General features: G+C 56.3%; 2 protein-coding genes across 8 annotated transcripts; both read left to right on the top strand.

The window, feature by feature from the left end:
- The first annotated feature begins 303 nt into the window (after positions 1–303).
- SLC32A1 (solute carrier family 32 member 1) lies at positions 304–6,985 on the top strand. Of its 3 annotated transcripts, none has more exons than XM_066978036.1 (3): positions 304–768; positions 3,363–4,177; positions 4,844–6,985. In XM_066978036.1, the coding sequence occupies exons 2-3, from the start codon at positions 3,800–3,802 to the stop codon at positions 6,029–6,031; spliced, it is 1,566 nt and encodes a 521-aa protein (XP_066834137.1). In that variant the 5' UTR covers positions 304–768; positions 3,363–3,799; the 3' UTR covers positions 6,032–6,985. The 3 variants fall into 3 exon arrangements, with proteins under 3 accessions (XP_066834137.1, XP_066834138.1, XP_013048379.2); XM_066978037.1 differs by lacking the exon at positions 304–768 and adding an exon at positions 1,549–1,567; XM_013192925.3 differs by lacking the exon at positions 304–768 and having other exon boundaries at positions 3,248–4,177.
- Positions 6,986–9,373: 2,388 nt separating this feature from the next.
- On the top strand, positions 9,374–26,219 carry SGK2 (serum/glucocorticoid regulated kinase 2). 5 transcript variants are annotated; one of them, XM_013192980.3, is made up of 15 exons: positions 9,374–9,501; positions 11,688–11,796; positions 16,560–16,629; positions 17,687–17,744; positions 18,225–18,274; positions 18,815–18,872; positions 19,472–19,555; positions 19,855–19,986; positions 20,816–20,928; positions 21,471–21,507; positions 22,073–22,159; positions 23,408–23,503; positions 23,790–23,945; positions 24,341–24,430; positions 24,653–26,219. In XM_013192980.3, exons 2-15 carry the CDS (start codon positions 11,760–11,762, stop codon positions 24,806–24,808), a joined length of 1,224 nt encoding a protein of 407 aa, XP_013048434.1. In that variant the 5' UTR covers positions 9,374–9,501; positions 11,688–11,759; the 3' UTR covers positions 24,809–26,219. The 5 variants fall into 5 exon arrangements, with proteins under 5 accessions (XP_013048434.1, XP_066834225.1, XP_013048432.1 ...); XM_066978124.1 differs by lacking the exon at positions 11,688–11,796 and having other exon boundaries at positions 9,438–9,501; XM_013192978.3 differs by lacking the exons at positions 9,374–9,501; positions 11,688–11,796 and adding an exon at positions 13,043–13,329.
- The last annotated feature ends 313 nt before the right edge of the window (positions 26,220–26,532 follow it).

Raw genomic sequence — 26,532 nt, 5'->3', positions numbered from 1 at the left:
TTAAATCCCCCTTTTCATATGGATGCATCTAAATTTCAGACACGATTTGCGACACTATGTTTGAGGAAGAACACAGCCCCCAGAAAGTGCGGGAACGATTCCTTTGGGGTGGGGGTCCCTGCTCGGGGGGCTGCCCGTCCTGCTCCCGCAGCGCCCCGCTGCGCCCTGCTGCCCGCAGCCCGGAGAGGGGCTGGCGGTGCGGGCTGCGGGAAGGCAGCCTGCTCGGCTTGGCCTTTCCTGCCCTCCTCAAACGATTTTTTGAGCGTGAATAGCTCTTTTGCCCTCACTTGGTTAATCAGAAATCCCAGCCGCGAGCCCCCGAGCCTGCTCTGGGGAGATAAGGCGGCGGCGCGCCTCCGGCTGGATCTGCCGGAGCGTGGGGAGGGTCCCGGGGAGCTGCACCCCCAGGAGCTGGGCTGAGCCCCCCGAGCAGGGCCAGGACCCCCAGCCCCGTCTCTGCAGGGAAAGCGGTGCCCGAAAACCCCGGCGCCGGGCGGCGGGGAGCCGTCGGCAGCTCCGGGCTGCGGCTCGTTGGCGCGCTCTCCTTTTCGCTTCCTCTGAAAGGATTCGCAGCTCAAACGCCCCCCTGAGACCCGCTAACCTTTGGATAAGGTTTGCCTCGGTTTATCCTGCTCGGGGTAATTAGGAGTTAGGGGGAGCCGGGAGTGACGCGGCCGCATCCCGCATCCCGCATCCCGCATCCCGCATCCCGCATCCCGCATCCCGCATCCCCTCCAGCCGCGGGCAGCGATGGGGCAAGCAGCAGAGGTAAATGCCCCAGCCCTCCCCCCCGCCTCTGCGCGCTTCTCTTCTCCTTCTCTTCCTCTGCCTCTTTCCCCTTTTGTTTTCTTTTTTTATTTCATTTTATTGTTATTATTATTATTATTGTTATTATTATTATTATTATTATTATTATTATTGTTATTATTATTATTATTACTATTACTATTATTATTATTAATTTCCCCTTCCTCCTGTGCGGTTTGCCCCCGTTTCTGGCCGCTGCTCCAAGTTCAGGGTTGCTTTTCTTTCCAGGCGCTGCCGAAGAAATTCTCCTTCCCCTTCTCCTTCGGGCCCGGGGCAGGAGGGGTGGCAGGGCCGGGGATTGTGGCTGGGGGGGGGGGCCACAAGGGGGGAGACGCGGCGGGGAAATGCGGGAGCCTGAACCCAGGGGCACCCCGGGGCCACCTCCAGCACCCCTCGGGTCCCCTGCGCCTCCTGTCCCCTCGGCATCGCTCACACCCCCCCGCATCACCTGCATCTCCGCCCCCCCCCCCCCCCTTGCAGCATTGTCTCGGTGTCCAAGGCTCGGCAAGGGACTTGCCGGGGGGGTCGGGTGAAGATTTCCCCCCCCCCGGCACCCCCGCCCCAAGCATCCTCCCCCGGAGGCACGATCCGACGGGGGGGGGGGGGGTCGCAGAGCCCGGCCGGGGCAGCCCCCCCGACGGAGCGGGGCTTCTCCCCCAGCTCTGGGGGCTTTCTTTGGTTTTGATTTTGGTTTGTTCGTTTTTAATCGTTTTTTTTTCTAAAAAGGTGCCTCCGGAGCCCGACGCATCCTTACCACGCAGTGAGCATCCCAAAGCCCCCCTCCTAAAACCCCCCTCCCAAAGCCCCCCTCCTAAAACCCCCCTCCCCAATCCCCTCTCCCAAAGCCCCTCTCCCCCACCAGGCGCGGTGCCGGGGTCCCCTTCCCCTCCCCGGGACCTGGGGGCGCTGGGGGGCTGCGGGGGGCTGCGGCGGAGCCCCCCCGGCTGCAGCAGGGCAGGGCCGAGGGGAGGGCTGGGGGGGTTGCGCCAGGGCGGTTTTAGGGAATATTCACGCACCAGGCGGCGATTTGGGTGAATTTTCGTTTCGATTTTTTTTCCCCCTCCCCGATGCCCCCTGCAGCCCCTAGAAATAGGTCTCCTTCACGTCCTCTTTTACAATGAACTCGTCTCAGGCTAAATTAAGAACAAAATCAAATCAAAACAAACAAACAAGGAAAACAAAACGAAGAAGCAACGACAACAACAAAATCGTTGAATTAACCCCCGAGGTGCTCATCGTCGCAGCCGTTGGGTTTTTGGGGTTTTGGTTTTTCTTTTTTCTTTTGCTTTCTCGACCTATTTGTGCACTGATATGTGATAATTCCCCCGCACAGCGAAGGCAGGGAGACGCCGTGCCTCGCCGTCTTCTTTTCCCTCGCTTTTATTATTATTTTTTAACATTTTAAAAAATATTTTTTATATTATTTGGGGTCCGGTGTCAGCGGGGAAGCAGCGGCCGAGAGAGCCCCGTGAGAAACCCTCACTGGGGATGTTTCTTTCTGACGCATTTCAGCCGCTTTGCACCCAATTTTCTTCCCCCTTCCGTCAGAAAAAAAAAATAAATAAAAAAAAAGGGGGGGGGAAGAAAAGAAAAAAAGGGGGGTATTCAAGGCGTTTTCTGGAAGCTCTGCTCGATGCCGCATCCCACCTGCATCCGCATCCCTCCCCTCTCCCTGCCCCGATAGTAGGAAATAATTCAGCGCTGGCTTTTCCCTTCTTCTGTAATTCAAAAATAAAACCAAATAAAGCGGAAGCTCCTTTTTACCTTCCAAAAGAAAGAAACTTGCCCGCTGCCCCCCTTTGGGGAAAGGCCCCCTTCCTCTCTCCCGGCTGCGCACCTCGGAAACACGCGAACAAAGAACCGCGGCCAGGCTCCTCCGTGCCAAACCAGCGCGGGCGTTCGGAGGCGAAACGCAAAGACCGAGCTCTGCAGATGTGTTTTGTAGAGGAAAGGGGAATCTCTGCCTGAAGACCGAGGGGAGCGCAAGGAGAACCCGGCTCGGCACCCCGGTGGCGCGTCGGTGCCACTCCGGTGCCACTTTGGCACACGTCGGTGCCACTCCGGTGCCACTTTGGCACGTCGGTGGCACACCGGTGGTACCTTGGCACATCGGCACGCCGGTGGCACACCGATGGCAAGCCGGTTCACCCCCCCCCCCCCCACCCCCCCGGCACGCCGTGCCCCGCAGCTGCTGGGGGCTCCCCTGCCCAAGCTGCCCCCAGCCTCCAAAGGGGCCGCGCGTAATTTTGGGTAGGGCAAATAAAAGGGAGGGCTTCTGGGGAGGAAAATTCCGTTAAGGAGCGGTCGGGAACCCCTTTGTCCGCCCCTTCGGGGGGGGCCCTTTTGCCTCGGCCGCCCCCGTACCGGAGCGGGGAAGGGGCCGGGGCGCGGCGGCGGGGGCTGGGGGCCGGGGGGGGGCCGCGCTGCGGCGCTGCTGGCGGGGCCCGGCGGGCGTGGGTGTCGCCGTGCCGCGGGGGGGAGGCTGGGCTTGGCCGGGGCCGCTGGTACCTCCCCCAGAACTGCAGCACTCCTCTCCCCTCTCTTCTCCCCGCGAGGTGGGCGCACTGCGATGGAGACGCGGCGCGCTCTGCCAGGGGCTCGCTCTGCCCGTCTGGTGACAGCCGCCCGCTGGTGACAGCCTCCGTCCGGGGACAGCCTCCGTCCGGGGACAGCACAGCAGCGTCCGGGGACAGCCTCCCTCCGGGCACAGCCTCCCGCCGCCGCCCCCCAGCAGAGCCCGGCCGCGGGGACCGGCGGAGGGGCGCGGAGCGGGCGGGGAGCTGCGCTCCCGCACCTGCCCGCCGCGGGGGCATGCCCCAGGGCCGCCCGCAGCGCAGCCGCTCGCACCGCGCCCGGGAGCGGAGGTAGCGGCTCGGCAGAGCCCCCCCGCACCGCCCCCGCCGCCCTTTTCCCGGAGCCCGGCTCCCGGCCGCCCCCCGCCGCCCGCCATCCCCGTCGGGTCCGTCCGACCGCCGGGTCCGGAGCGGCCACCATGGCCACGCTCCTCCGCAGCAAGCTTTCCAACGTGGCCACCTCCGTGTCCAACAAGTCCCAGGCGAAGATGAGCGGCATGTTCGCCAGGATGGGCTTCCAGGCGGCCACCGACGAGGAGGCGGTGGGCTTCGCCCACTGCGACGACCTGGACATGGAGCACCGGCAGGGGCTGCAGATGGACATCCTCAAGGGCGAGGGAGGCGAGGAGGGCGGCGAGCCGCCCCTGGAGGGGGACATCCACTACCAGAGGGACGGCACCGGCCCCCTGCCGCCCTCCGCCTCCAAGGACGCGGGGGTCTGCTCCGAGCTCTCCGGGCAGGGCAAGCCCAAGATCACGGCGTGGGAGGCGGGCTGGAATGTCACCAACGCCATCCAGGTACGCCCGGGCACCCGCTGCCACCGGCACCGGGACGCGCTGTCCCCCGCTCCCATCCCCGCACCGGGGTGACCGCAATGCCCCTGGGGGAAAAAAGAAAAAAAAAAAAAAAGAAATGGAAAAACCCACCTACCCAACCAAAAAAAAAATCAATCAACCAAAAAAAAATAATCCAAATCCGCATCTCCTCGTGTTGCCCACCTCCCCTGCAGCGGGTGGGATGGGGAGGCTTTGGTGGGGGGGGACGCGCTGGGGGGGGCTAGGCCACCCCCCCCATGTGTGTCCCCAGCTTTGGGGCAGTGCCAGTGGGTGAAGGGGTCTAGGTGCACCGAGAGGGGCTGGGGACAGACAGGGTGGAGATTTGGGCAAAGCCCAACCGTGCTTGCTTGCTCTGGGCACCCTGGGGTGTGATTATGTGGGTGTGCACGAGGACACGCGTGTGGCTGCGTGGGCAATTGCGTGGGCGGAGAGAAAAAGGGGTTGTGTGTGATCGTGCGTGGCCGTGATTGTGTGGTGTGCGTGTGGGACGGCTGCGTTGGTGTCACCGTGTGTGAGCAAGGCAGCGTGCGCGTGCACGCGCGCGTGCCTGCGGGTGCCTGGGTGCAGGCGCCCGCCTGGTCCCCTCGGTGAGACGAGCAACATGGTTTCCATTTTGTCTCTTTCTAGGGGATGTTTGTTCTGGGCCTGCCCTATGCCATCCTTCATGGTGGATACCTAGGACTCTTTTTAATAATTTTTGCTGCGGTGGTTTGCTGCTACACTGGGAAAATCCTTATTGCCTGTCTTTATGAAGAGAATGAGGATGGGGAGATAGTCAGGGTGAGAGACTCCTACGTGGACATAGCCAACGCGTGCTGTGCGCCCCGCTTCCCCACGCTCGGAGGCAGAATTGTGAACGTGGCTCAGATCATTGAGCTGGTCATGACCTGCATCCTCTATGTGGTGGTCAGTGGGAACCTGATGTACAACAGCTTCCCCAACCTGCCTGTCTCCCAGAAGTCGTGGTCCATCATTGCCACGGCCGTGCTCCTGCCTTGCGCATTCTTGAAGAACCTCAAGGCAGTCTCCAAGTTCAGCTTGCTCTGCACGTTGGCCCACTTTGTGATCAACATCCTGGTGATCGCCTACTGCCTGTCCAGGGCACGCGACTGGGCGTGGGACAAAGTCAAGTTTTACATTGATGTGAAGAAATTCCCCATCTCCATTGGCATCATCGTCTTCAGCTACACCTCTCAGATCTTTCTGCCTTCCTTGGAGGGGAACATGCAGAACCCCAAGGAGTTCCACTGCATGATGAACTGGACTCACATAGCAGCTTGCATCCTTAAGGGACTCTTTGCCTTGGTCGCCTATCTGACCTGGGCTGATGAGACCAAGGAGGTCATCACAGACAACTTGCCATCCACCATTAGGGCAGTAGTCAACATCTTCTTGGTGGCCAAAGCTTTGCTCTCCTACCCCCTGCCGTTCTTTGCAGCTGTGGAAGTCCTGGAGCGATCCCTCTTCCAGGATGGAAACAGGGCGTTCTTCCCCAACTGCTACGGGGGCGACGGGCGGCTCAAGTCCTGGGGACTCACCCTCAGATGTGCCCTGGTAGTCTTCACCCTGCTCATGGCCATCTATGTCCCGCATTTTGCCCTCCTGATGGGTCTTACCGGGAGCCTCACAGGCGCAGGGCTCTGCTTCCTGCTCCCCAGTCTTTTCCACCTCAAACTCTTGTGGAGGAAGCTCTTGTGGCACCATGTCTTCTTCGACGTCGCCATTTTTGTTATAGGTGGTATCTGCAGCGTCTCGGGGTTCATCCACTCTTTGGAAGGCCTCATAGAGGCCTTCAGAACCAACGCGGAAGACTAAGGAAGGGCCAGAGCTGGCTGCAGGAAGAGAATCGCATCGAACATCCGCATAGCCAAAAAAATCCGCATCCCTTGAATGAAGAGAGTCATTATTTTCGTTACGTGCATCCAACAAATTCTATGTCATAGAAATCTGCAAATTAAATGAGATAAGAAGAGAAGACAGTGTTCGCCCTGCCATCTTTTTAAATAAGCTAAGAGTTAAATATATTTTTTTGTTATTTAGAATGTTTTAAAGGAAAATACGTGGTGCCCCATCCCGATCTCCTCACTAGTTGCCTGAAGCTTGGCCCCCCGCGAAGGACCAGTCGGGAACCGATCGCAGCTTTACTGCTCCTCACAGCTCTGCAATTCGGTGCTTCAGGAGGTGAAACAGGCGCCGATCCGATGGGACTGGGGCTTTGTGCTAGCAAGCTGCGGGCACTGGGAACAGGGACCTTCCTTTCTTTTACACTGGTTGAGAGAGAAGTAAATGAGCCCCGGATTGTGTGACCAGCCCAGCAAGCCCACGCACCGGCTGATGACCGCAGCGTTTACACCGTGGCCGCGGCGATGCCAGGACTGCTTAATTCTTCCACCCGGACTCACACCGAGGAACGGCGCTGCCCATCGATCACATTTTGCCTCTGGTTGAAATCACAGACCCGGAGTCCATTTCTCGGTGATTTTGTTTTGTTTTGTTTTGTTTCATTTTAACAATTGTTATTTCTAAATTATGAAAAGAAAAATATATATATATTGTTGGATTTGACGTCGTTCAGGATACAGAAACAAAACTAAGACAAAACTCATTCTGTGCAATCTACCAGATCCGTGGAGCTGTTTCCAATGTATGTGTGGTGTAATTGTGGTAAATAAGATGAAAAATGTATATCAGAAAAAAAAAAAAAAGTCTATCTTTAACTTATAATGTGGTACGTAAATATATCGAACAATAAAGAGAAAACCTATCCGAGGAGGCTGGCCTGCTTCGCTGAGCAGGGGGCAGGGGAGGGCGGGCTGAGAGGATGGGGAAGGGGGCGCAGGGAGCCAAACCCCAACACGCCCGAGCCCCTTGCAGACGGATAAAGGCAGCGAAACGAAATGCGGGGCTCGGAGCAGCCCTGGCTCGAACCGAGCTGCCCCCGCGCTGCACATGGGCCGTGCCGAGCCGAGCCGAGCCGTGCCCGAGCCGGACCGAGCTGAGCCGTGCCGGGCTGTGCTGAGCCGTGCCGATACGACCCGATCCGATCCGATCCGATCCGATCCGACCCGATCCGATCAGATCCGACCTAATCCCTTCAGATCCGAGCCGAGCCGAGCCGAGCCGAGCCGTGCCCCCCCCCCCCCCCCATCCCCCGAGGGCAGCCCCGCAATGCGGTACCGGGGGCCGGCTGCCGCACGGCCGCGGCTTGCCGCTGCTCTCCGCGCGGTGCTTTTGGGGTCCTTTCCCCCCTTCCCCCCCCACCTCCCCCTCTGTCCCTCCTCCCGTCCTTGCGGGAGGCTGCGGGACCCGGCCGGGGTGCCCCCGGGCCGTCCTGCCCCTCTCTGTGCCTCGTCACGGGCCAAAGGGGCGCAGGAGGATGGAAAGCATTTTTGGAAGCTTTACCTTTGCGGAGGTTTTACCTTTGCAATTAGGTTTTAAACCTAATTCAGCATATATTTATATTTTTCCTTGTGAGGAAAAAAAAAAAAATCCAGCTCCTGCTTTGAGTGCATTTGGGGCTGTAAGGCGATTTGTGCCTTTTTTCTTTATTTTTTGCTCCGAGCAGCTGAGGGCTCCTCACTCTGCTCGCCCCTCGGGATGCAGAGAAAGGAAGCAGGAGCAGGCAGCACCCCGCCAGGACCCCCCAAACCCCGAACCCTGCACAGCAGAGGCACCGCCAGGCCCTAAGGGTCCCAGGGGGATCCCACCCAGCTTCTGTCTTGCCGCAGCTTCCAGCTGCAGGATTATTCCCGATCCCCCCGGGCTTTGTCTTGCTGTCGGTTCAGGCACTTTCCTCCGTCTCTCTGCCGGGTGCTGCCGCGCGCTCGGGGCTGACGTGCCGTGAGTTTGGGGAAAAACGAGCCCGCTGAGCGAGCCGAGGCAATAAGCAGAGGTTTGTCCTCTCACCGTGCCAGTGGCTGTTGGTGTCTGACTTGGGGTGCACCCGCGGGCAGCCCCCCCAGCCCGCTGCAGCAGGCCTTCAGTGCTCTGCTGGTGCCAGGGGAGCTCCCCTGGAGCCGGCCTTGCTGGGGACACGCGGCCTTTACGCAGGGGATGCGGCGGGGTGAGCAAAGCACAGCCCGAAATAGCAGCGGGTTTAAAGCAGGAATTGCCTGGGAAAGCATCGGGATGGGGAAGTACGAACTGCTCCCAATGGCTTCTGTCTGCAGAGCTGCAGCTCCTGGCCGTGTGCTGCAGCAGCCCTCTGGACCTTCTCACTCTGAAAAGGAATGAAACAAAGGCCCCTCGGCACCGGGAGGGAGCATTTCCTCATCGCTCCGTGTCTTCGCAGCTCCTCAAGCACAACGGGGACCTCTGTTTGGGATAGTTCCCGAGACACGAGGGCAATGTCAAATCCCCTTGTCCTCACGGCCGTGCCACCAGGCAGGAACACCGCGGGGAGCTGGGGAGGCGCGGGGGCTCCGCCTGCTCCTCGCCACGTGGGACACCCGTGGCTCTGTGTGTCCCCATCACACGGACTCGGTGACCTCTCCTGTGCTGTCCTGACCCCCTGAACCTCCAGCGCTTCGAAGCACGTGTTTCAGGCTGCTTCAGCATTTTGGGTGAGGAGCTGGAGGCTCTGCCCGTGTCTGGCAGTGACTCCACCAGTGTGCCCAGCCGGCAGAGCCTTACTTAGGTGCCCACTCAGGGATGTGGTGACCCCTCTGGGGACATCCCAGTGCCAGACACCCACAGAGGGAAAGGGAGAGGGACAGGGAGTGAATGGGGGAAGGCCGGATAGAGGGCAATAGCTCTGATTTCATTTTTTGGCTTGGATCTCCTGTCCAGAGGGACGTCCCTGTCCTGTCCCTGCCCCTGCCCCATGGGGACGAGGCTCCAGGGCGGCTCCACCTCGCTGTGCTCCTGCCTTGCTGCCAAGCCCCATGTGTTGCCGGAGCACCAGCAGCGGGTCCTGCCCGTGCCCAGGGGTTCTCCCAGCTGCCTGGTGCTGCTGCTGGCCTTGCAGAGGTGACACACGGCTCGCGGTGACCCGGCACAGCCTGCAGCCAGGAGCACCTTAGTCTCACCTTTTGCACTTTCCCAGGGGCGAGCTGCCCTCTAATCCCCCAGGGAGGGAATTTCCTCTCCCACCCGGCTCCCGGTTCCCCCGTCCCCTCGTGGCCGGGTAATCATTTACTTCCTACCGCAGGCCACTCCTGCAGATTTCTCCTTCGACCTTCAGACCGAATCGCCAAAACAAAAACAAGGGGAGGGAGGGAGGCGAGTGCTGCCTTCTGCAGCTGCTGCTGCCCCGCGCCAGGACTCCTGCTCCGCGCTCCCCGCAGGTAACACCGGGCTCCTTTCTCCTTCCTCTGTGGCTTTCCCAGCTTTTCACCAGGGCTTGAGGCACTCTGGGAGAAGCAGAGGTTTTGGGAAGGGGTCGTCCCCTGCTGCTGGGCGCGAAGTCAGTGGGCGCAGGGGCTCTGGCCCCAGGGCAGCAGCTGGAAGCGGAGGGCTTGCATTTCCTAAATCGGGCTCGCATTTCCTAAATCCTCAGCTGTGGGGGAATCCCAGCAACTCCAGAGAGGAGCACAGCACTGCTGGAAGCAGTGCTCCAGGTGGAAAGGTTTCTTGCTTTAAATGTGCCTGCCCCAGGGCAGGGACATGATGGGACAGGGTGGGAAGGAGCCTCCAGCGCTGCTGCCCCCGCAGCCCCCCGCCAGCTCACTCCTGGGCCCCGCGAGGAGCAGCCCCGGGTGTTTTTAGGTCCTGTCCAGCTTCTAGAGCTGGCAGCTCAGCAAAGGCAGCCGGGGACCGAGCGTCCCCGCACCGCCTGCAGCGGGACAGGAGGCTCGGGCAGCACCAGCACTGGGGGCACAGGCACAGAAATGGGGTTTGGGCCCCGCGAGGCTCCGGGTCGCTGTGTCCAGCATCTCTCCAAGGGGGCAGCCCCCAGTCCCCTCCTGAGCAAGATGGGTTTGGGGGGCAGTTTTTGGGGGCTGTGAGCCCCCATACACCTTGCTAACAAAGCCGCGGCAGTGCCAGCAGAGAGGGGCCGGCTTGGGGTCAGTGTGGCTCCAGGAGCCGACTCCTGGCTGCTAAACCCTGCTCAATCCGGCCGGGAAACTGCAGCCCTGCCCTTGTCCCCGGTGACACGCTGCCCCGAGCTGGTGGCGGCCCTGGGCGGGCCAGGCTGGCTTCAGGGGGTGCGCTGCGGGGCAAAGACACGCTCATCCCTAAAAGCCGGGTTATTTTGTAAGGAGAGCCTCAGCCGTACAGACTGAATGTGTCCTGGGGCGGTGCTGGGAGGAGAGGACGGCAGGCAGGGAGCTGCACCTGCCCCGCACGGGCTGGGCTGGCCGAGGGGCTGCTCCTGGCCCTGGGTTAGCCGGTCCCGAGGCTGTGCTTGGGGCCAAAGCTTGGGAGCAAGAATGTCCCAGCTGAGTAGTTCAATGGCAATAATCCTATCGGGGGTTATAGCCTCGAGGATGCTCAAGCCCATTTAGCTGTCTTTTGGGATAAAAACCAGATCCCAAGTGGTCTCCTCTTGGCTCTTTCATGGCAACATGGGACCCGCCAGGAGGGACTCCCTGCCAAACCAAGGGCTATGCTGGGGGCACAGCCCTGCCTTTATGAAGCTAAAAGAAAAAGGTAAGGGAAAAAAAAAAAAAGATTTTAGAGAACCTGATCACCAAAAGGCTAGTCAGTCCTTACTGAGTCCTGTTAGAAGAAGAAACAGGCTCAGACCTTTTAAATCCTTTCAGATCCTATCCCTATTCCTATCTTATCTTATCCCCATCCTACCCCACCCCATCGCTCCACCAGGGCACAGGTAACCGGGTGGCCGAACATCCCCCAGGTAGCACCTCGGGCACCTCAGGTCACCTTTTGCTGCAGGGTGAGGGCGACTTCTTGGTGCTCTCTGGAGAAATGTGTGTGTTGCTCGTACCTGGACTTTCCCAGCAATTCTGATGGTTCGGGCCCACGCAGGTCCTCTGGCAGTGACACGTTTATGGTTATGGATATTGCCTGATAGGGAGATTAAGATAGCACGCCCTATCTTAACCATACACAATCCTGACATAAATAGCTGCATAAAACATTTTGAAATGGAATGTACAGGAGAGAGAGAGGGAGAGAGAGAGAGAAAGTTGGGGATCATCCCTTGAAGGGCATCCCCCTTGTGCTGCCGTAGGGATCCGTAGGGATCTGGCAAATACCTAATTGCAGCCGTGGGTTAATCATTAAAGAGCCGAGTTCCTGAGCTGGTACACCGGGGGCACGGCTGGCACATGGGGACACGGCTTGCAGGGGAAGGGGTTTGCATCCCCTGAGCCTGTGGGTCCTGGGTGGGGAGTGGGACAAACCCATTCTTGGTCCCCTGGAGGGATGAGTGCATCATGCCCTGCAGCACCTATAGGGATGTGTGCCCATATAACACACGTGCCCTGCAGCACCTACAGGCAGCAGCTGCCCAGCTCTCCCTCCTGCCCGTTTCTCCTCTCACCGTGCGCCCTTCGCCTTTGCACAGGAGCCGCGCTGCCCGAGGACGCCCGGTGTGGGACTGGGGACGGTTTCGGCTGCCTTTATCTCCGCAGCCTGGATGGAGCCTTCCTCCACCGCCCTGGGGAAGACGAAGGGTAACAGCCTTTGGGGTGGCGAGGGCGGGCACCAGCCCAGGGGCAGCTTCTCTATCGGTACCGGCTGCCAGTGCTGACAGCACTCCAGGTCGGGTATTTTGTCTTCCAGCTGGTGAAACTTCCTTCCAGAATACTTCCGCTCTCTCTTCCTTGGCTACAAAAATTAAGGAGGAAATCCTTCCCTCTGAGGGCGGCGAGGCCCTGCCCAGGCTGCCCCAGGAGCTGGGGGTGCCCCATTCCTGGGGGTGCCCGAGGCCAGGCTGGGTGGGGCTGGGGGCAGCCTGGGCTGGGGTCTTTCCAACCCAACCCATTTTGTGGTTCTGTGAAAATATTTTTTTAGCTAAATATGCTTCTCTGTAGAAAACATGGTCAAGTAGATTTTGACAATAATACTGAGACTTTTATTGAAAAGAAAAAAAGAAGATATTGATTTGCAAATAGCAGTTAGCTGCTGAATGAGTTCTGAAACATGAGCATTTCAGAGCAAGCAGAGGCAGAAAATGTAGGGGAAAAAAATCCTCCATTAAAAACATAACAGGATATTTTTAAAAACGATGTGCTAACAGCTTGAGGATGGTGGCTGAGCAAAGCCATAAGGCTTTGGCCTGAGACAGAACAGCATTCCCAGCCGCGTGCTGCTGCCCCTCTCTCGGGTGGCTTTTGGCTCCCGGCCGCTGCGGTTTGCAGCCCCCAGCACCTCGCTGGCCCTGCACAGAGCCAGGCAGACCCCGCAGCCCGGGCTGCCTTTCCTCCTGCTGCAGCCACGGGCAGGAGATTTTATAGGAAATGACAACAGCAGCAAAAAGAGACTGCTTTATTTTTAATGATGAGAGAGAGAAGACACCAGCCCTTCTACAACATCTCCCTTTGCTCAGAGCTTAATCTCTGCTGTAGCGAATGACTGCATGCCTCCGACACCAGGTTTTCCTCTCCACGTGTGTTTGTGGTTGCGTTTAATGCAGCTGCAAAGCACCGACCCTGCTGCCCTGAGCTGTCACCTCCCCAGGCCACTGGAAGGAGCATCTCTGGGCTTGAGCCGAACCAAAGGGCAGTTTCAACCATCCTCCAAGCCACATGACCACAGACAAATGAGCAGCTTACTAAAACGTGCAGGAAATTTTTCTGAACCACCCAAAACGCCTGCTAGGATGCAACTGGCTCCGCCCCACCCTCCCCACCCAACCCCATCACCCCCAGCTGAGTTCCCAGTCCCTGGGTATATCCAGCAGGTGCCTTGCCACCTCAGCTGCTCATCAGTTCCTCCTGCTCTCCTGAAAGGGCTGCAGGGAGCCTGCACAAGCATGAGCACCCGGGGGAGGTGGAGGTGCTGGTGTCCGTGCACCAGTGTGGGAGGCAAAGCTGCTCCCTGCTGGGGTTTTGGAGAAAGCCCAGAGCTGCTGGGCTGGTGGGGCAGCTGCTGGCAGCGGGGGATGAGGATGGGGAGCACAGGGAGCGAGGGGTGTCCGTGCTCATCTGCCGTGGGCTGCTTCCAGTGCTTCCCGACACGGGCTCTGCTGGTAGATGTGCTCCCAGGTGCGTGTTTGAGGCTTTGTTCTTTGTTCTCACAGGTTTTTATTTCTGTGTGCAATGCTGCAAGCTGGAGCTACCTGCTGTTTTTCCAGGCTTACAAACAGCTTTCCAGGTTTACAAATGGCTTTCCAGGTTTGCACGCAGCTCTTCCCCTAAAACCCAGAGGGCTCTGTGTGGGCTCCAGCCTGCTCTGGGCTGGGCTGCTCTGCGGTACCCCTTGGGTGCGGGGGATGGGGTCCCCAGGAGAAAGCTGGCTGAGCTGGGAGCTCTGCAGGGACAGCTTGGGAAGATTTCGTAGGTGAAGAAGCTCTTAAAGTCCTTCCTAACCTCTTCCTGGGCTTTTTGTGGTGTCTCAATGGGAATGAAGGTGGAGCTCAGTGCGGGCCTGGAGCTCTCTCGTAGCTCTGTAGCAGAGGAAAGCTTGAGCACTTCCTCTGCCAGCAGAAGCATGTGTTTGCAGAAGTCCTCCTCTCCCACCTCCCCCTGTGCTCCTTCTCCGAGCTGAAACTGGGGCATCCCCCCTATGCCGTGCACATAGGCTGGGAGCTGCCGGCTGCCCTAGGTGCTCCCCTGTAAGCCCTGAGCCCCGTCCGTCCTGCTGTCCTGGGGCCGGCCCTGCCTCACCTGCTGCCAGCCCCCGGCACGGGAGAGGACGAGGAGCTCGCTTCGGGGGGGGTTTTGCAATCTAGGTTAGGTGGGGAGCGGTGACATCAGGGAGAGGGTGGGAGGCAGCCCGCACATGACGAGTCTATGAGGTTGCTGCTCGGCGAGGTGCGCGTTGCATTAGTAATGTGTTTGTAGCAAATATCGCTGGGCTGGCATGGGAATGTGGGTCACCGCCGGCAGAACTGTTGGAGGAAGAGGGAGCTGCTTCTGCCGTGCTGGGAAGGAAGCGCACGGTACCGAGGGATGTTCCTGGGGGGAGACTGAGCTGCGGTAACTGCTCCGGCTTGTAAGTAGCAGCTCCGCGGCGTGCCCGCGGGTGGCTGCTGCTGGGGGTGCCCTGGGCGGTGTGGTGGGGTGAAGCCCTGCGAGGAGGGGGTGTGGGGTGTAGCAGCTGGTGTTCCTGGGGCGTAATAGTCACATCTTGCTGTGAAACTCTCAAAGACTCACTTGCTGATGTTGTCAGTGGCCCTGGCCGCATCTGGAGCATCCCCGTGCCCCAGCAGGCACGCCGAGGGGTGCAGCCGGGCATGGATAACCACGAGCTCGGTGTGTTTCCCTGACCTAGTTCTGCCTCTGTTGTTCTGCATGTGTGCGCCTGGAGAATCTTTGTGCTTCAGGGGGAGTAGGATTTGTTAGTGATAAGGAAAAGCCTGTCTAGCTTCTGACTGCTCGGGAGGCTTAAGCCAGCCTGGCTTTGCAGGTACGCTCAGGCTGGGGAAGAAGGCTCAGAGTCTGAGTTGAAGGTGCTGCGGGATGGGGATGTCAGTGTCCTAAAGCTGTGCCTCGCGCTTCAGTGGGGAGAGAGGCTCTTGTCTCAGAGCAGACGCTTCATGAAACAGCCTGGTTGGAGAATGCTGCAGGTGAAGGTGCTCCACAAGCCCCTGCTGACCATGGGCAGCAAAGGAGCAGCCCGAGCAGGGTAGGGCGTGTGGCTGTGGTCCCGGCAGAGCTCCTGGCTGTTGTTCAGCAGAAATGCTTCTGCCTCGCTGTGGTCCTGGAGACCCCACCAGAGCAGTGCTGTCCGAGCCCCTCGGGGCAGCTGGGGGCTTGTCCTGCATCCTGCACTGCCAGCAGGTGCCTGCGAGGTGAATGGATGCATTCCCAGGGCTTGCCCATGTGCTCTGCAAGACCCCCAGGCTGCAAAATGTCCACCTGTGCCTGAAAGGAGCGACTTTCCTCCCCGAGTCTGGGATCGGAGCGGTGTCTAACCTGATTCTAGGTCTAAAAACAGGCTTGTGGGGGTTCAGATCTGGCAAGAACAGGCTGCATCAGCTGGTAGAGCTGCGGGCACACACCAGGAGTGAAGAGCTGAGCTGCGTGGGCTTGGCTGGGCTGCTTTACACAGGGGCTGGGACACCTCACTGCATCACCCTCTGCCCGCTGCCGTTTGCAGCTGGGGGCTTGTTCCACATGCATGCTGCTCGCCTCCTGCGCAGCACTGAGCCTTGGGTTAGCTCACCCCTGTGCTGTGAGAGCTGGCCAGCCCGCCCAGCAGCGTGGGACAGGTGTAGCCCCCAGCTCGGGTGACCTTCAGCGGACCTCGGCGATCCAGGCAGACGGCCAGGGAAAGGAGGACTCTGCCCGGTGGGAGGAGATGGGGCTTGACCTGTCTGGGTGCTGTCCCCCTGGGGGTGCCTGTGGGACGAGCCCTTGCAGCTGCTGTGGGGTGAGTTATCAGGCAAGGTCAGCGTGCCGGTGACCAGGCTGACAGAAGCTGAATGGCTGCTGGGTTTTTTTTTCAAATTCCAGCTTTCCCTGCTCGTTCAGAAACTCTGAAGCCATAGCTTGGCTGGTTCCTCACCGGTCCTGTGCTGTTGGAAAAGCGTGTGTTTCTGTGAATGTTTTGAATCTTTCCTTCCCTCCAGAATCAAAACTAGGGCTGAGCTGGAGTGCAGACAAGCCTTTGAATATTTCTGCTATCTCCTGCTAACCAAAACAAGGAACTCCCCAGCTCAGGTTGTGCTCCCGAGGCTGTTCCACTCGCTCCGTGCGGTGGGCTCGGGGCTTTGCTCTTCCTCGGAGGTGATGATGATGGGTGGTGGCAGCAGCCCACGGGGATGCTCCTCAGTGGAAATCCCAGTGCTGGCTCTGGCTGCGCGTCCTCGGGCTGCTCATCGCGATATGTGTGCTGGCTCACCTCCTGCGGGGCCCTGAAAGGTCTCATTCATGTCCCTAATTACCCGGTCCTGAATGAAAGGGGCAGTGGACGTGCCAAGCGTGTGACGTACCCCAGCACAGCATCGTCCTTGTGAGCGCTCCCCTTGTCCCTCCTGGGGACTCGGGGCGCCTGGCGGAGGCTTGGTGGCGGTGCTGGAGCCCGAGTCCCCTCCCTGCCCTGGCAGAGGGTGCCTGCGTTGGGGCTCCTGCCCTACCGAGGGCTCCAGGTGGGGGCGGGAGGGGAGCCGTCCTGGTTCCTATAACTCCCTGGGTATTTCAGAATGTGGGTGGAAGGGGGAGGAGGGTGGCTGTGGAGAGAGGAGCAAGGTCAGTGAAGAACAAACATGCCTCTGTGCGCTCGTGCTTGCGCCGCCAGCTGATCGGCTCCGCTTCTCCAACTTTCCCCGCAGAACTTATAAAGCACGGCCGCGAAAGGATAGGACAAACCATCAAGGCGTCCGGCTCCAGGCTCTGCTCGTAGTGAGTACCGAAGCCCCTGAGGGGCTGAGAGCCCTTTAAAAGCCCAGCCCCACAACGCCCAGCCCGGCGGTGGATGGAGCTGGCTGGCACGGGCCAGATGTGGGCTGTCCCCGGGGCGGCCGCCAGCGCCCGCTGCCACCCGGCGTCTCCGGCCGTGTCCCCTCTGCTGCAGCGCCAGGGGGCTCTGGGATGGCTGTGGATCTGTGTGTGGGGGTGGCGAGGGGCATCGCTCGCAGGTGAGACCCTGGGGGGCTGGTGGGGTCTTCAGGGCCCCTTTTGTACCAGGGAGGCTGAGGCACAGGGGGATAGGAGCCTACAGGGCCTCTCTGTGGGGTCTTGGAGGTTGGTGGGGCCTTGGGGGGATGGACAAAGCTCTCTGGGGCAGGGGAGAAGGGAACAGAGCTCTTCCCCTCCTCCCCTCTATCTCTGACATCTGTTTAATCCTGGCTTTTGCAAGGGCTGTAGGGGAAACCTTAAAACCCAGGGGGATCGCTGGGGTGGCAGGACCCAGCGATGCTCACACGGGGCAGGTCTGAGCCAACAAGTGCTGCTGAAGCCCCATCCCCTTTTCCTTGCAATTTGACAGCCCCGAGCTGCCCTGCATGGGAGCCTGGGTGTGGGGCTGGGGGCTGCATCATTCCTGCACGGTGGGGTTGGTGCCTGGGGCACTGCTCGGGGTGGGTCTGGTCCTGCCTGGAGGGTTGCAGCCCCGTCCAGCCCTCACCCTGTGCTGCTGCTGGGCTTCGTGTGTCAGTGCCCTGAGCATGGCGTTTGGGAAGGCTGTGCTTGTTTGAGCCCCCTGTGCACCCAAGAAGCTTTTCTCCCCGACCTCCTGTTGGCATGCCCAGTGTGCCCCATGTCCCCTGCCCCCCAGCACACGTGCCCCTACCCCTGGGGGCAGCCGTGCTGCTGGGGGATATCTGGGGAGCTCAGCTGGGGTCTTCTCTGATGAGGGGAGCATGCACTGGTCCCTGGTAGGTTAATGGTGGGAAGCTGCCTTTTTTTTTTTTTTTTTAAGTTTTTGTTGTCAATACTTCCTTGCTCTTCGCTTCCCCAGTGCTGAACGAGTTGCTTTTTTAATGGATCGTTCCCGGAGCCCAGACACCAGCGCTCAGGTGAGATCGTGGGTCTGAGCTGGCAAGTCATCCTCACTGGGATGAAGAGAGGGGCTGGCCCTGTGGGAGAGGCAAGGAGGAGAGCCTGTGATAGCATGCTGGGGGGTCTAGTTCTCTCTTGTCCCTGTGGGTGATGCTGGGTGGAGAAAAAGTAGAAGAGGTCCTATACAGATCTTGGGAAAGGCGTAATGCTCCCAGAGTCTGGGGAGAGGAAGCTTCCTGGGGACTGGGAACAGGAGGAAGGCTACGTGCATGTGTGCATAGGTACCGAACTCCTCACTGGAAGAGGGAGGCCGTGATACTGCTGTAGTGCGTAGTTCTCTCCTCCCTTTCCCCTCAATTAGCTTAACGAAGCACCCATCCAATCTCTCACTGATGGGTGTTTCTTGAGGGTGGGGGATGCTGTGCTGAGGCCAGGCAAGCACAACCAGCGGCGTGCTCCTTGTGACTAATACCAAACACCCCTGTCCTCCTCTCCAGCCTCCAACGCCAACTGACAACATCAACCTCGGACCTTCTGCTAACCCAAAGTAAGCTCCCTGCAGCAGCCAGGTAGGGTGTGGAGCTTGCTGTGAAGAGATCTGGCAGGGGAAAGCAGTCAGCTCCTGTGTCTCGGGTGGGTGGCGGTCACGAAGGACCGAACAACTGCATTAACTCAGCCTTTAACCCCGTGGGTAACACCAACCTGCTGGCTTCTGACACATCCAGCTGCAGGTCATCCTTGTATTACAATCGTTCTTCAGTCCTCTGTCCCGTCCCTCTCTTCTGAGGGATACTAGGGGAAGACTTTTCTTATTTCTGTTTGCTCCCTCACTAACTTTTTCTCTGGAAATGGGGATAAACTGTCTTAGCAGGTGGGTTGCTGAGAGGTTCCTTGTCCTTTTCTCAGCGCACTGGCATATGCGGTGTGAGTCCCCAGCTGGCTGGCAGTGAGGATCACCTGCCCAGTGCCCTTTAATCCCTTTCACAAAAGCTCCTGTTTCCCAGAAGGACCACTGCTCCCACAGAAGTGTTGCTGTTGCATGTTTTTTCTCCCAGAAACATTAACTTGCTTCGCTCTTGCTCAACAGTGCCAAGCCAACAGACTTTGACTTCCTGAAGGTTATTGGCAAAGGAAGCTTTGGAAAGGTAAGTGGGTTTGTGCCGGTGGGCTGGAGCTCTCTGCAGGCAGCTTGGAAGATGTCCTAGCTGAAGGAATTTGTCCTTCGCTTGCACCTCTCCTGAGGAATGTGGCCATGTTCGGAGGGGGACTGAGACCAGATGGGACCTGAGAGAGGTTTTCATTGTCCATTCGTACTTGGAGCTGTCCTGCCATCTCTCTAGACAGAAGCATGGGGGTGTTTCATGCTCAAGGCGGTGATAGCGACCAGCAGTACTTCTTGTTTTTTAAAGTCTCAGATGCTTTAAGTTGATAGAGGATGCCCAGACAAAGCTGTGCTTTGTAAAACGGTAATGATCATCTTTAAATGAGTCTCTCTGAATGCTCCCAAACCACTTTCTTTTGGGTGTGTAAGAGATATTCAGGGATGCTGCGTACCTCTTTCTGGCATTGTGAAAGTCCTGAGTGTGGGGAGCCAGTGGGCTAGAGCCTGGGCTTCAAGCCTTTGTACCTGACCCTCTAAAGTCGTAGTCTCAGTATAATCACTGACAAGAGCGTTCAGCTGGTGAGGAAACACTAACAGCAGCAGAAGATGAGACTCAAACCTGTGTCTGTGACTCTGTTCCAGGTTCTCCTGGCCAAACGCAAGTGTGATGGGACTTTTTATGCTGTGAAAGTCTTGCATAAGAAAACTATCCTGAAGAAAAAGGAGGTATGTCTGCTATCCCCAGCTGCTTCCGCAGGCAGTGGTCAGTGTGTGAGCAATCCTGGTAATGTAATCGAGGCAAGCATTCATGTAGACAGCTCACATGTTAACCATGGATTTCTCTGTGCCATGGGAATATGGAGAAAGGACTGAGATGAATCCAGCTGAGAGCAGAGTGCTTCCCTTCCTGGGGCTGGAGATGATCCACAGGGCTCTCAGCTCCTTTCAAAACAGGGGTGAGCCTGTGCAGCAGGCTGGACTGGAGTTTTGCCTGAAAATCTAACGTCTTGCGTGCTTTTTGCTAGCAAAACCACATCATGGCAGAACGCAATGTGCTCCTGAAAAATGTCAAGCACCCCTTCCTTGTGGGACTCCATTACTCCTTCCAGACCTCGGAGAAGCTTTACTTTGTCCTTGACTATGTAAATGGGGGGGAGGTGAGTACAAGCTTTATTTTTAATCTTCTATTTGGTCCTTCCCAGGCATTCTGCTTTACTGCCTACAACTCTTTCTTGTCAGAAGATAATGATGTTGAAGCATAATATTACTTTGCTGGAAAGCACCAGCTAGGAGCAGTACAACTTACCTCACTTATAAGCTAAGTGAAGATGTTGATGAATAGGACCTGTGCCAGCTAACTTTTCATGGCAAGGATGCTGAGAAAAGTGTTAGGGACACTTTAATATCCCCTGGAGAATATGGTAAATGCTGATGTTGGTGATCTTCATGAAATCCACTTGTGGCCCAGCTCTAGACCCCAGTCTTGTGCTTAGGTGATGCCTCTGCACTGTGTCAGGCTTCTCTTTCTGACCTGCACAAGCTGCTCTCCTCAGCTGCCTCTTTCTGTGCTACCAGAAACTGGCTGGGAGATGCTGTTAACATGGATGCCTTGTTTATATAGGGGGCCATAATCCATATAGGGGTCTCTGGGGGGTTCAGCTCTGTATGGGTACTACTCTTCATTGCCCCAGTACAGCTATAATGTGCTTTGTAGCAAGCAAAGAGTCTGAACTAGACCAGGAGATGGCCAGGTTTGGGGCAAAGAGCTCTTAAGTGAGATGGTGATATAAGAAGAGGGCAAATGAAGCTGTTTCTGGAAAGGTGCTTAGAGAGCTAAATAAGACAGCATGATTTGGGCTTATTTGGTGCTGTTCATGTGCCACTTGCTGCAAATCAGTTTTCACTTGAGCAGCTGGCTTCCAGGCTTGCTCCAGATACCCTTCAGCTTCTAGAGAAGACATGATCAACCCACTCATTTGTTTTTAGCTCTTCTTCCACTTGCAAAGAGAGCGCTGCTTCCGTGAACCCCGGGCACGATTCTATGCCGCGGAAGTTGCCAGCGCGATTGGGTACCTGCATTCCTTAAACATCATCTACAGGTGAGGCACGTGCCCCTGCTGGGGGGAGCAGGGGCGGTGAGCCTGCCAGCCAGGCTGAGTGCAGGGCTGCAGGGGGAAAGGAGGTCTTGGGGAACTGCAAACACCGGGACTGGGGTAGCTGAAGTTTCCTATCGGACAAAAAGGTGCGCTGCTGGCATTTTACCCTGCAAGAGGCATGCTGACTGCATGGGGCCTGCTGGGCAGTAAGCACTTCTAGACCAATAGTGGGGAGGAGAGAAAATGGTTGGGTGAGAAGATCTACAACACACCTTCTTAAAGAAGTAAGAAACTCAGTGACAGCTTCTGCATGAATGCACAGAGAAATATAGGCTCACAGCTCACCCTGTGTGATGAGAGCAGCCTTTCAGCGTTAACATGTGCATGTTAATATCCAACAGTGATGGGAGGTTGCACTTTGGGAAGGTCCTGGTGAGATGGACTGTGAAGTCTTGGTAGCTCCTGTTCTCAGCTGATGTTGTATCAGATCAGGCTTCTCTAAACATCTAGCCAGATCTGCTCAAGCACCCCTTCTTGTCTTGCAGGGATTTAAAACCTGAGAACATCCTTCTGGATTGCCAGGTATGTTCAGCTCTCATGCTGCCTTCCTTTTTGTTTTTAGAAGTGTTTGGATCATAAACAGAGGGCTACAGTCCTGCAAGCCAAGCTATTTCTCCACTGCATGGGTCTTGCGTGTATGTACCACTGCGTTTCTGTGCAGATCTTGTGACTGGGAGCGAGCATTCCCCCTGCACAGCTGCGTGCAGATCTCTGCCTGTACCCAAGAGCTGGGACCTGGCTTGTTGGGTCTGGAGCTGGGGTGCTAGGAGCAAGTCGCTGCTTCTCTGCTGGTGACCCTATGCAAACTGATTCTGGGATACAGCAGTGTCAAAGCACAGCAGTGCTGAATGTCTCTCCAGCTACGTAGTTGTAGAGAAACCTGTGTGGGGAAAAGTCTGGATTTATTTTATGTATTTTCTCTATAGGCTCAGGTATGTGCATGGTAGGATGCCCAGAAGGTGAGGGAGGGGAGATGTGTATTTTGGTGCCCCAGTTCATTCATTAGATGCTGTGTTAAGGCCAGTGCCTGGAAATGCTGTTTCTTTTTTAGAAAGAGTGGGCTGGGCTGAAATTCCTCTCTTCTCAGGGCCATGTAGTATTGACAGACTTTGGACTCTGCAAAGAAGGAATGGAGCAAGAGGAGACTACTTCCACATTTTGTGGCACTCCTGAGGTACGGCCTGTGCTGCAGCTTCCCTGTGCCCTGGGGGCTGGAAGCCTTCTGGATCCCATAAAGACCCCGTGGCTGCCCAGCATCTCTGAAAACATGAGCTGTGAGAGCTGGCCAGCCCTCAGTTCCTGAGGTTGTCAGCCTGAAGCTGGAGTGGAGATGAGGCCTTTCCTACTCAGCAGGGACTGTTCTACCTCTAATGGCTGGCTAGTACTTTGAATTTGCTGTATTATCAGGGCAGGGATCCCTGCTCTTGGAATGGCCCCAGGGCTGCTCCAGGTGGTTGTGGAGACAACCTTGACCCTGGGAGCCTGGCCCGTGGCAGCTGCAAGCAGGCTGCTTACCTGCGCCGATACCCGGAGCTGCAAAACATGGAACATGCTGGTACTGACACACACAGGCCTTGCTGTACCCTTCGGTGTGTCCTGGGTACTCAGGAGCTGCAAAAATCTCATGTCCTGAGTTGAGGATCTGGCTGTGGGGAATGCCCCCTTGCTGGGGAGAACTTTTCCTGCTCCTTACTGAGCTGGGGATTCTGGCAGCACTCTGCCCTAGGTATTATCCCTGTCCTGCTGCCCTTCAGATGTCTTGAAGAAGGGTCTGTAACCAAGACACTTTGGTATTCAAGCTCAGTAGAAGGGGCAGGGATTTGCTGGTGGCAGACCTTGGTTTACAGTTGGGACAAACTTATGCAATAGTACAGCATGAACCAAGTGGGACTGTCTGAGCTTTGTTTATTTTTTTTCCTGCCTGAGATAGGGAGCCTGATAGCACTTGGACTAATGCATGAGAGCAGGATTGATGTGCTGCTTGCTCTGCAGGTCACTTAAATTCTTGCCTGTCGCTCCTGGGCAGCGGTTATCAGTAGTGTCACTGCTTTGGACAAACCTACTGGGTCTGAAAATTGCACATTTCTCAAAATTACATGAGCCCGTTACAAATGTAATATGTCAGTGCAGGACAGGTTTGCTGGTTGAGTTGGGGTGAATGGCCAATCCTTGTACAAGCCTTTCCTAGGAAGGGAGCACTCCAGCCCAGAAAAACTCTTGTGGTTGTAGGGGGTAGGTGCCTTTCAAACACATTGTTATGAGGGATGTGGGGAGTCTATCACAGCCTAGTAGGAAATGCAGTGCAGTTGTGTGCTTCCTAGTGTGTTTGACTAACGTGAACTGCAACCAGGTTTGTATGCTTATGAAGGCAAAGCCCTTCCTTTATAATTTGACCCCACTATTTACTCCTGACTCTCCCCAGTACTTAGCTCCCGAGGTGCTAAAGAAGCAGCCGTATGACAGGACAGTAGACTGGTGGTGCCTGGGAGCTGTCCTCTATGAGATGCTCTTTGGACTGGTAAGTTTGGGAGCTGTCTATTTTATTCTACATGGTAGAGAACTTAAGAAGTTATTTTCAAGCCTTATGATGTGACATCAGCCTGGTGTGCCTATGGTACCTGATGCGGACAACTGAATCCTGAATGAAATTACCTGGTTCAACACCTGGATCAATCATACCCTTGCCCTTGGAACAGCTAGATGGCAGGTTTCCGTCTTCTCCCTGTGGGACTCATTTGGACCTGTCCTTGGTGGTTCCTTATGCTTGTGTTTTGTCTGGCTGCTTCTCTTCTCTTTCATATTAGCCACCTTTTTATAGTCGGGATGTGTCTCAGATGTATGACAACATTCTGCACAAGCCACTCCAGATCCAAGGAAGCAAGACTGTGGCAGCTTGTGACATCCTCCAGGGGCTTCTCCATAAGGACCAGAAGAGGAGGCTGGGTGCCAAAACAGACTTTGTAGGTGGCCTCTCTTATGACTGAGGGGAGGATGGATAGGAAGCCTTTCTACTGAGTCTCTTTCATGCTAAGAGCACTGCCTTGGGAAAAGCTTTCTATGCACATTGATAAATTTCCAGCCCCCTAAAAGGGGGCATGTGAGGTTGACTCCTTTCCAAAGGGAAATGCTGTGGTTCCAGATGTGGTGGCAAGCTAGGACATGACATGTAATGGTATCATCCCTTCAAGGGATTACAGGGCCATGACCCTTATGCATTAAGGACTTGTTACATCACTCCTACATGGACACGTTAGCTCCAAATCTTGTTTCCAAAACTTACTGCTATGAAAGCAGGTGGCAGTTGCTGGAAAAGAAAGGTTTATAGACTGACGCTCCCTCCCCTCTTTCTATACAGCTTGAGATAAAGAACCATGTATTCTTCAGCCCAATAAACTGGGATGACTTGTACAACAAGAGGATTACCCCTCCATTCAACCCCAATGTGGTAAGTGGGTATTTCTGTTGGTATCTACTTTAAATACAAAAGGAATTGGGCCTGTGAAGTCTGAGGCACTTCTCTTACATCGACACTGAGGGATGCTGAAGTGTAGGTTATGCACTGCAAATGTGGTGGTGGTGACTGGAAGAGCGGCTGTGTTAGATTGCATACAGGTAGGAGGTTGGGGTCTGATCACTCAGTGATGTGCCTCTCTGCTCCCTGGTTTAGGCTGGTCCAGCTGATCTGCGACACTTTGATCCAGAGTTCACCCAAGAAGCGATCTCTGCCTCCATCACCCACACGCCTGACTTGGCAGCCAGCAGCTCCAGTGCCTCAGATGCTTTTTTAGGATTTTCTTATGCACCAACTGAAGAGGACTTCTAAGTTTTATAAAGGCTTTGAGAAGCCAGATTTTAACTGAATAGGTTTTATTCTTATTTTTTTTTCCTTTTTGAAAGGAATGGCACTGTCCTTTGCTCATGGTTTATGGGAAGGGGGACTAATACACTAACTTGCTGGGATGGAACAGAGCTCTTAATTTGTGCTGATTGGATTTCCCTCTATATGTGTGTTTCCCTGGCAGGGAAAGTGGGACACCAGTTATTATTATTTTCCCCTGAGTGTCTTGTACTACTTGGCAGAATTGTATTCACTGTGGTTGTATTTATGGTTGAGGTATGTATCGTCATTCACGTCACAGCCATATCTGCGTGTGGAACTAATGCTGCCCAGCTATGTATGACTGCTTTGCTTTCCTATAACAAAGGGAAACTCTTCATCCTACATGCAGCACTGGCTTCCGTCAAGTGGAAGTGCTTATTTAAGTGGTTGGGGAACAAGTAGTCTGGTTGCTAGTGGCCAGGCTGGAGTTAAACCGGGGTAGTTCAGTAGGTATGCCACCCAAGCCATTAAAAATCTGGTAGCAGCAGAGGTGTGTGTTAGATTTTAATGCTCTGGAGCAGAAATGGTGGATTCAGTGGGTGCTGCTGAAGAAGCAGAGCTGCCCCAGCAGCTGGGATGAGCACTGCTACTTGTGGAAGGAAGCCATTTTCTCATCCTGGGCTCAGACGCTGTTCATCTTTTACCGCTCCAAAGGCGGCTTATGTGTTTGTAAACTCTGAAGTGGGCTGTAGCCTTTCATAAGAGCCAGTTTTTGCCACTGATCATTGGCTCTCCCTCTGATTCAGGACTGGGGTGCTGTATGTAAAAATCCCAGATAAAAATTGATGTAAAAGGGGCTGTGTTGCTTGCCAAAATAAAGATTTGGTAGGGGGGAGTGGAGGGTGGGAATCCTTTCACAGCATGTGCTTGACTTCTCTGAGGAACACAAACACTGACGTGAGTGGGGGGGAACATGGGGCGGTGGGTGCTGGATGGTGGAGCCCTGCAGGAGAGCTGCTTCTCTCCTCTCCACACCACTGCAATGTTGGCTTCCATGCTCCCGGGGTGCTCTGAAACTGCCTGTCACAGTTGATCATAGATGTAGAAGAGTTATTTATTCTGCCTTAATTTAAATGCTGGTGTACTTATTGAATGTCACTTCCTTGTCTTTTTTTTTTTCCGTCCAAGTCTTTGTCCTCCTGTGGGGAGGAGGAAGGGGGACAAGAAATTGTAACTTATGTACAATGCAGGGATAAACAAGGGCATTTCTAAAATTGGGGTAATGCTCACACCGTTGGGAAAGCTTGTCTTGAAACTTTTTTTTTTAAGTACCAGCCTCTACCTTGTACATGCTGGAGTCATTAGAAAAATGACATGGTTTATATTAAAGTGCATACTCTGATGTGTTTCCCTCTCTTGGGCCTGTGTGTAAACAAATGCTGGGGTGTGAGGAGAGGAGGGAGGCAGGTGGGTGGGTGCTGTGGAGTGGTTAATTTTTAATTATAAGTCCTTATTTGGGCTCGGGGGGCAGCCCCTCAGGGGTGCGCAAGCCTCCCTGACGGGGCTGCCTCCCCGTCCCGACTTGCCCGGCGCCAGAGCTCCCCTCAGCGGGCGGCGGGGCGGAGCGCGGCTCCCCCCGGCCCGCCGCAGTAGTACGGCCCCGCCCCCTGGTTTCCCGAAGAACGGAGCAAACCACCGCAACGACCCCCAGCGCGGGGGGGGGGGGG

This window comes from Anser cygnoides, chromosome 16 (assembly GCF_040182565.1).
Source record: "Anser cygnoides isolate HZ-2024a breed goose chromosome 16, Taihu_goose_T2T_genome, whole genome shotgun sequence".
Lineage (NCBI taxonomy): Eukaryota > Metazoa > Chordata > Aves > Anseriformes > Anatidae > Anser > Anser cygnoides.
The sequence above is the reverse complement of the archived record's forward strand: the minus strand, read 5'-3'. Positions and strand labels throughout refer to the sequence as shown.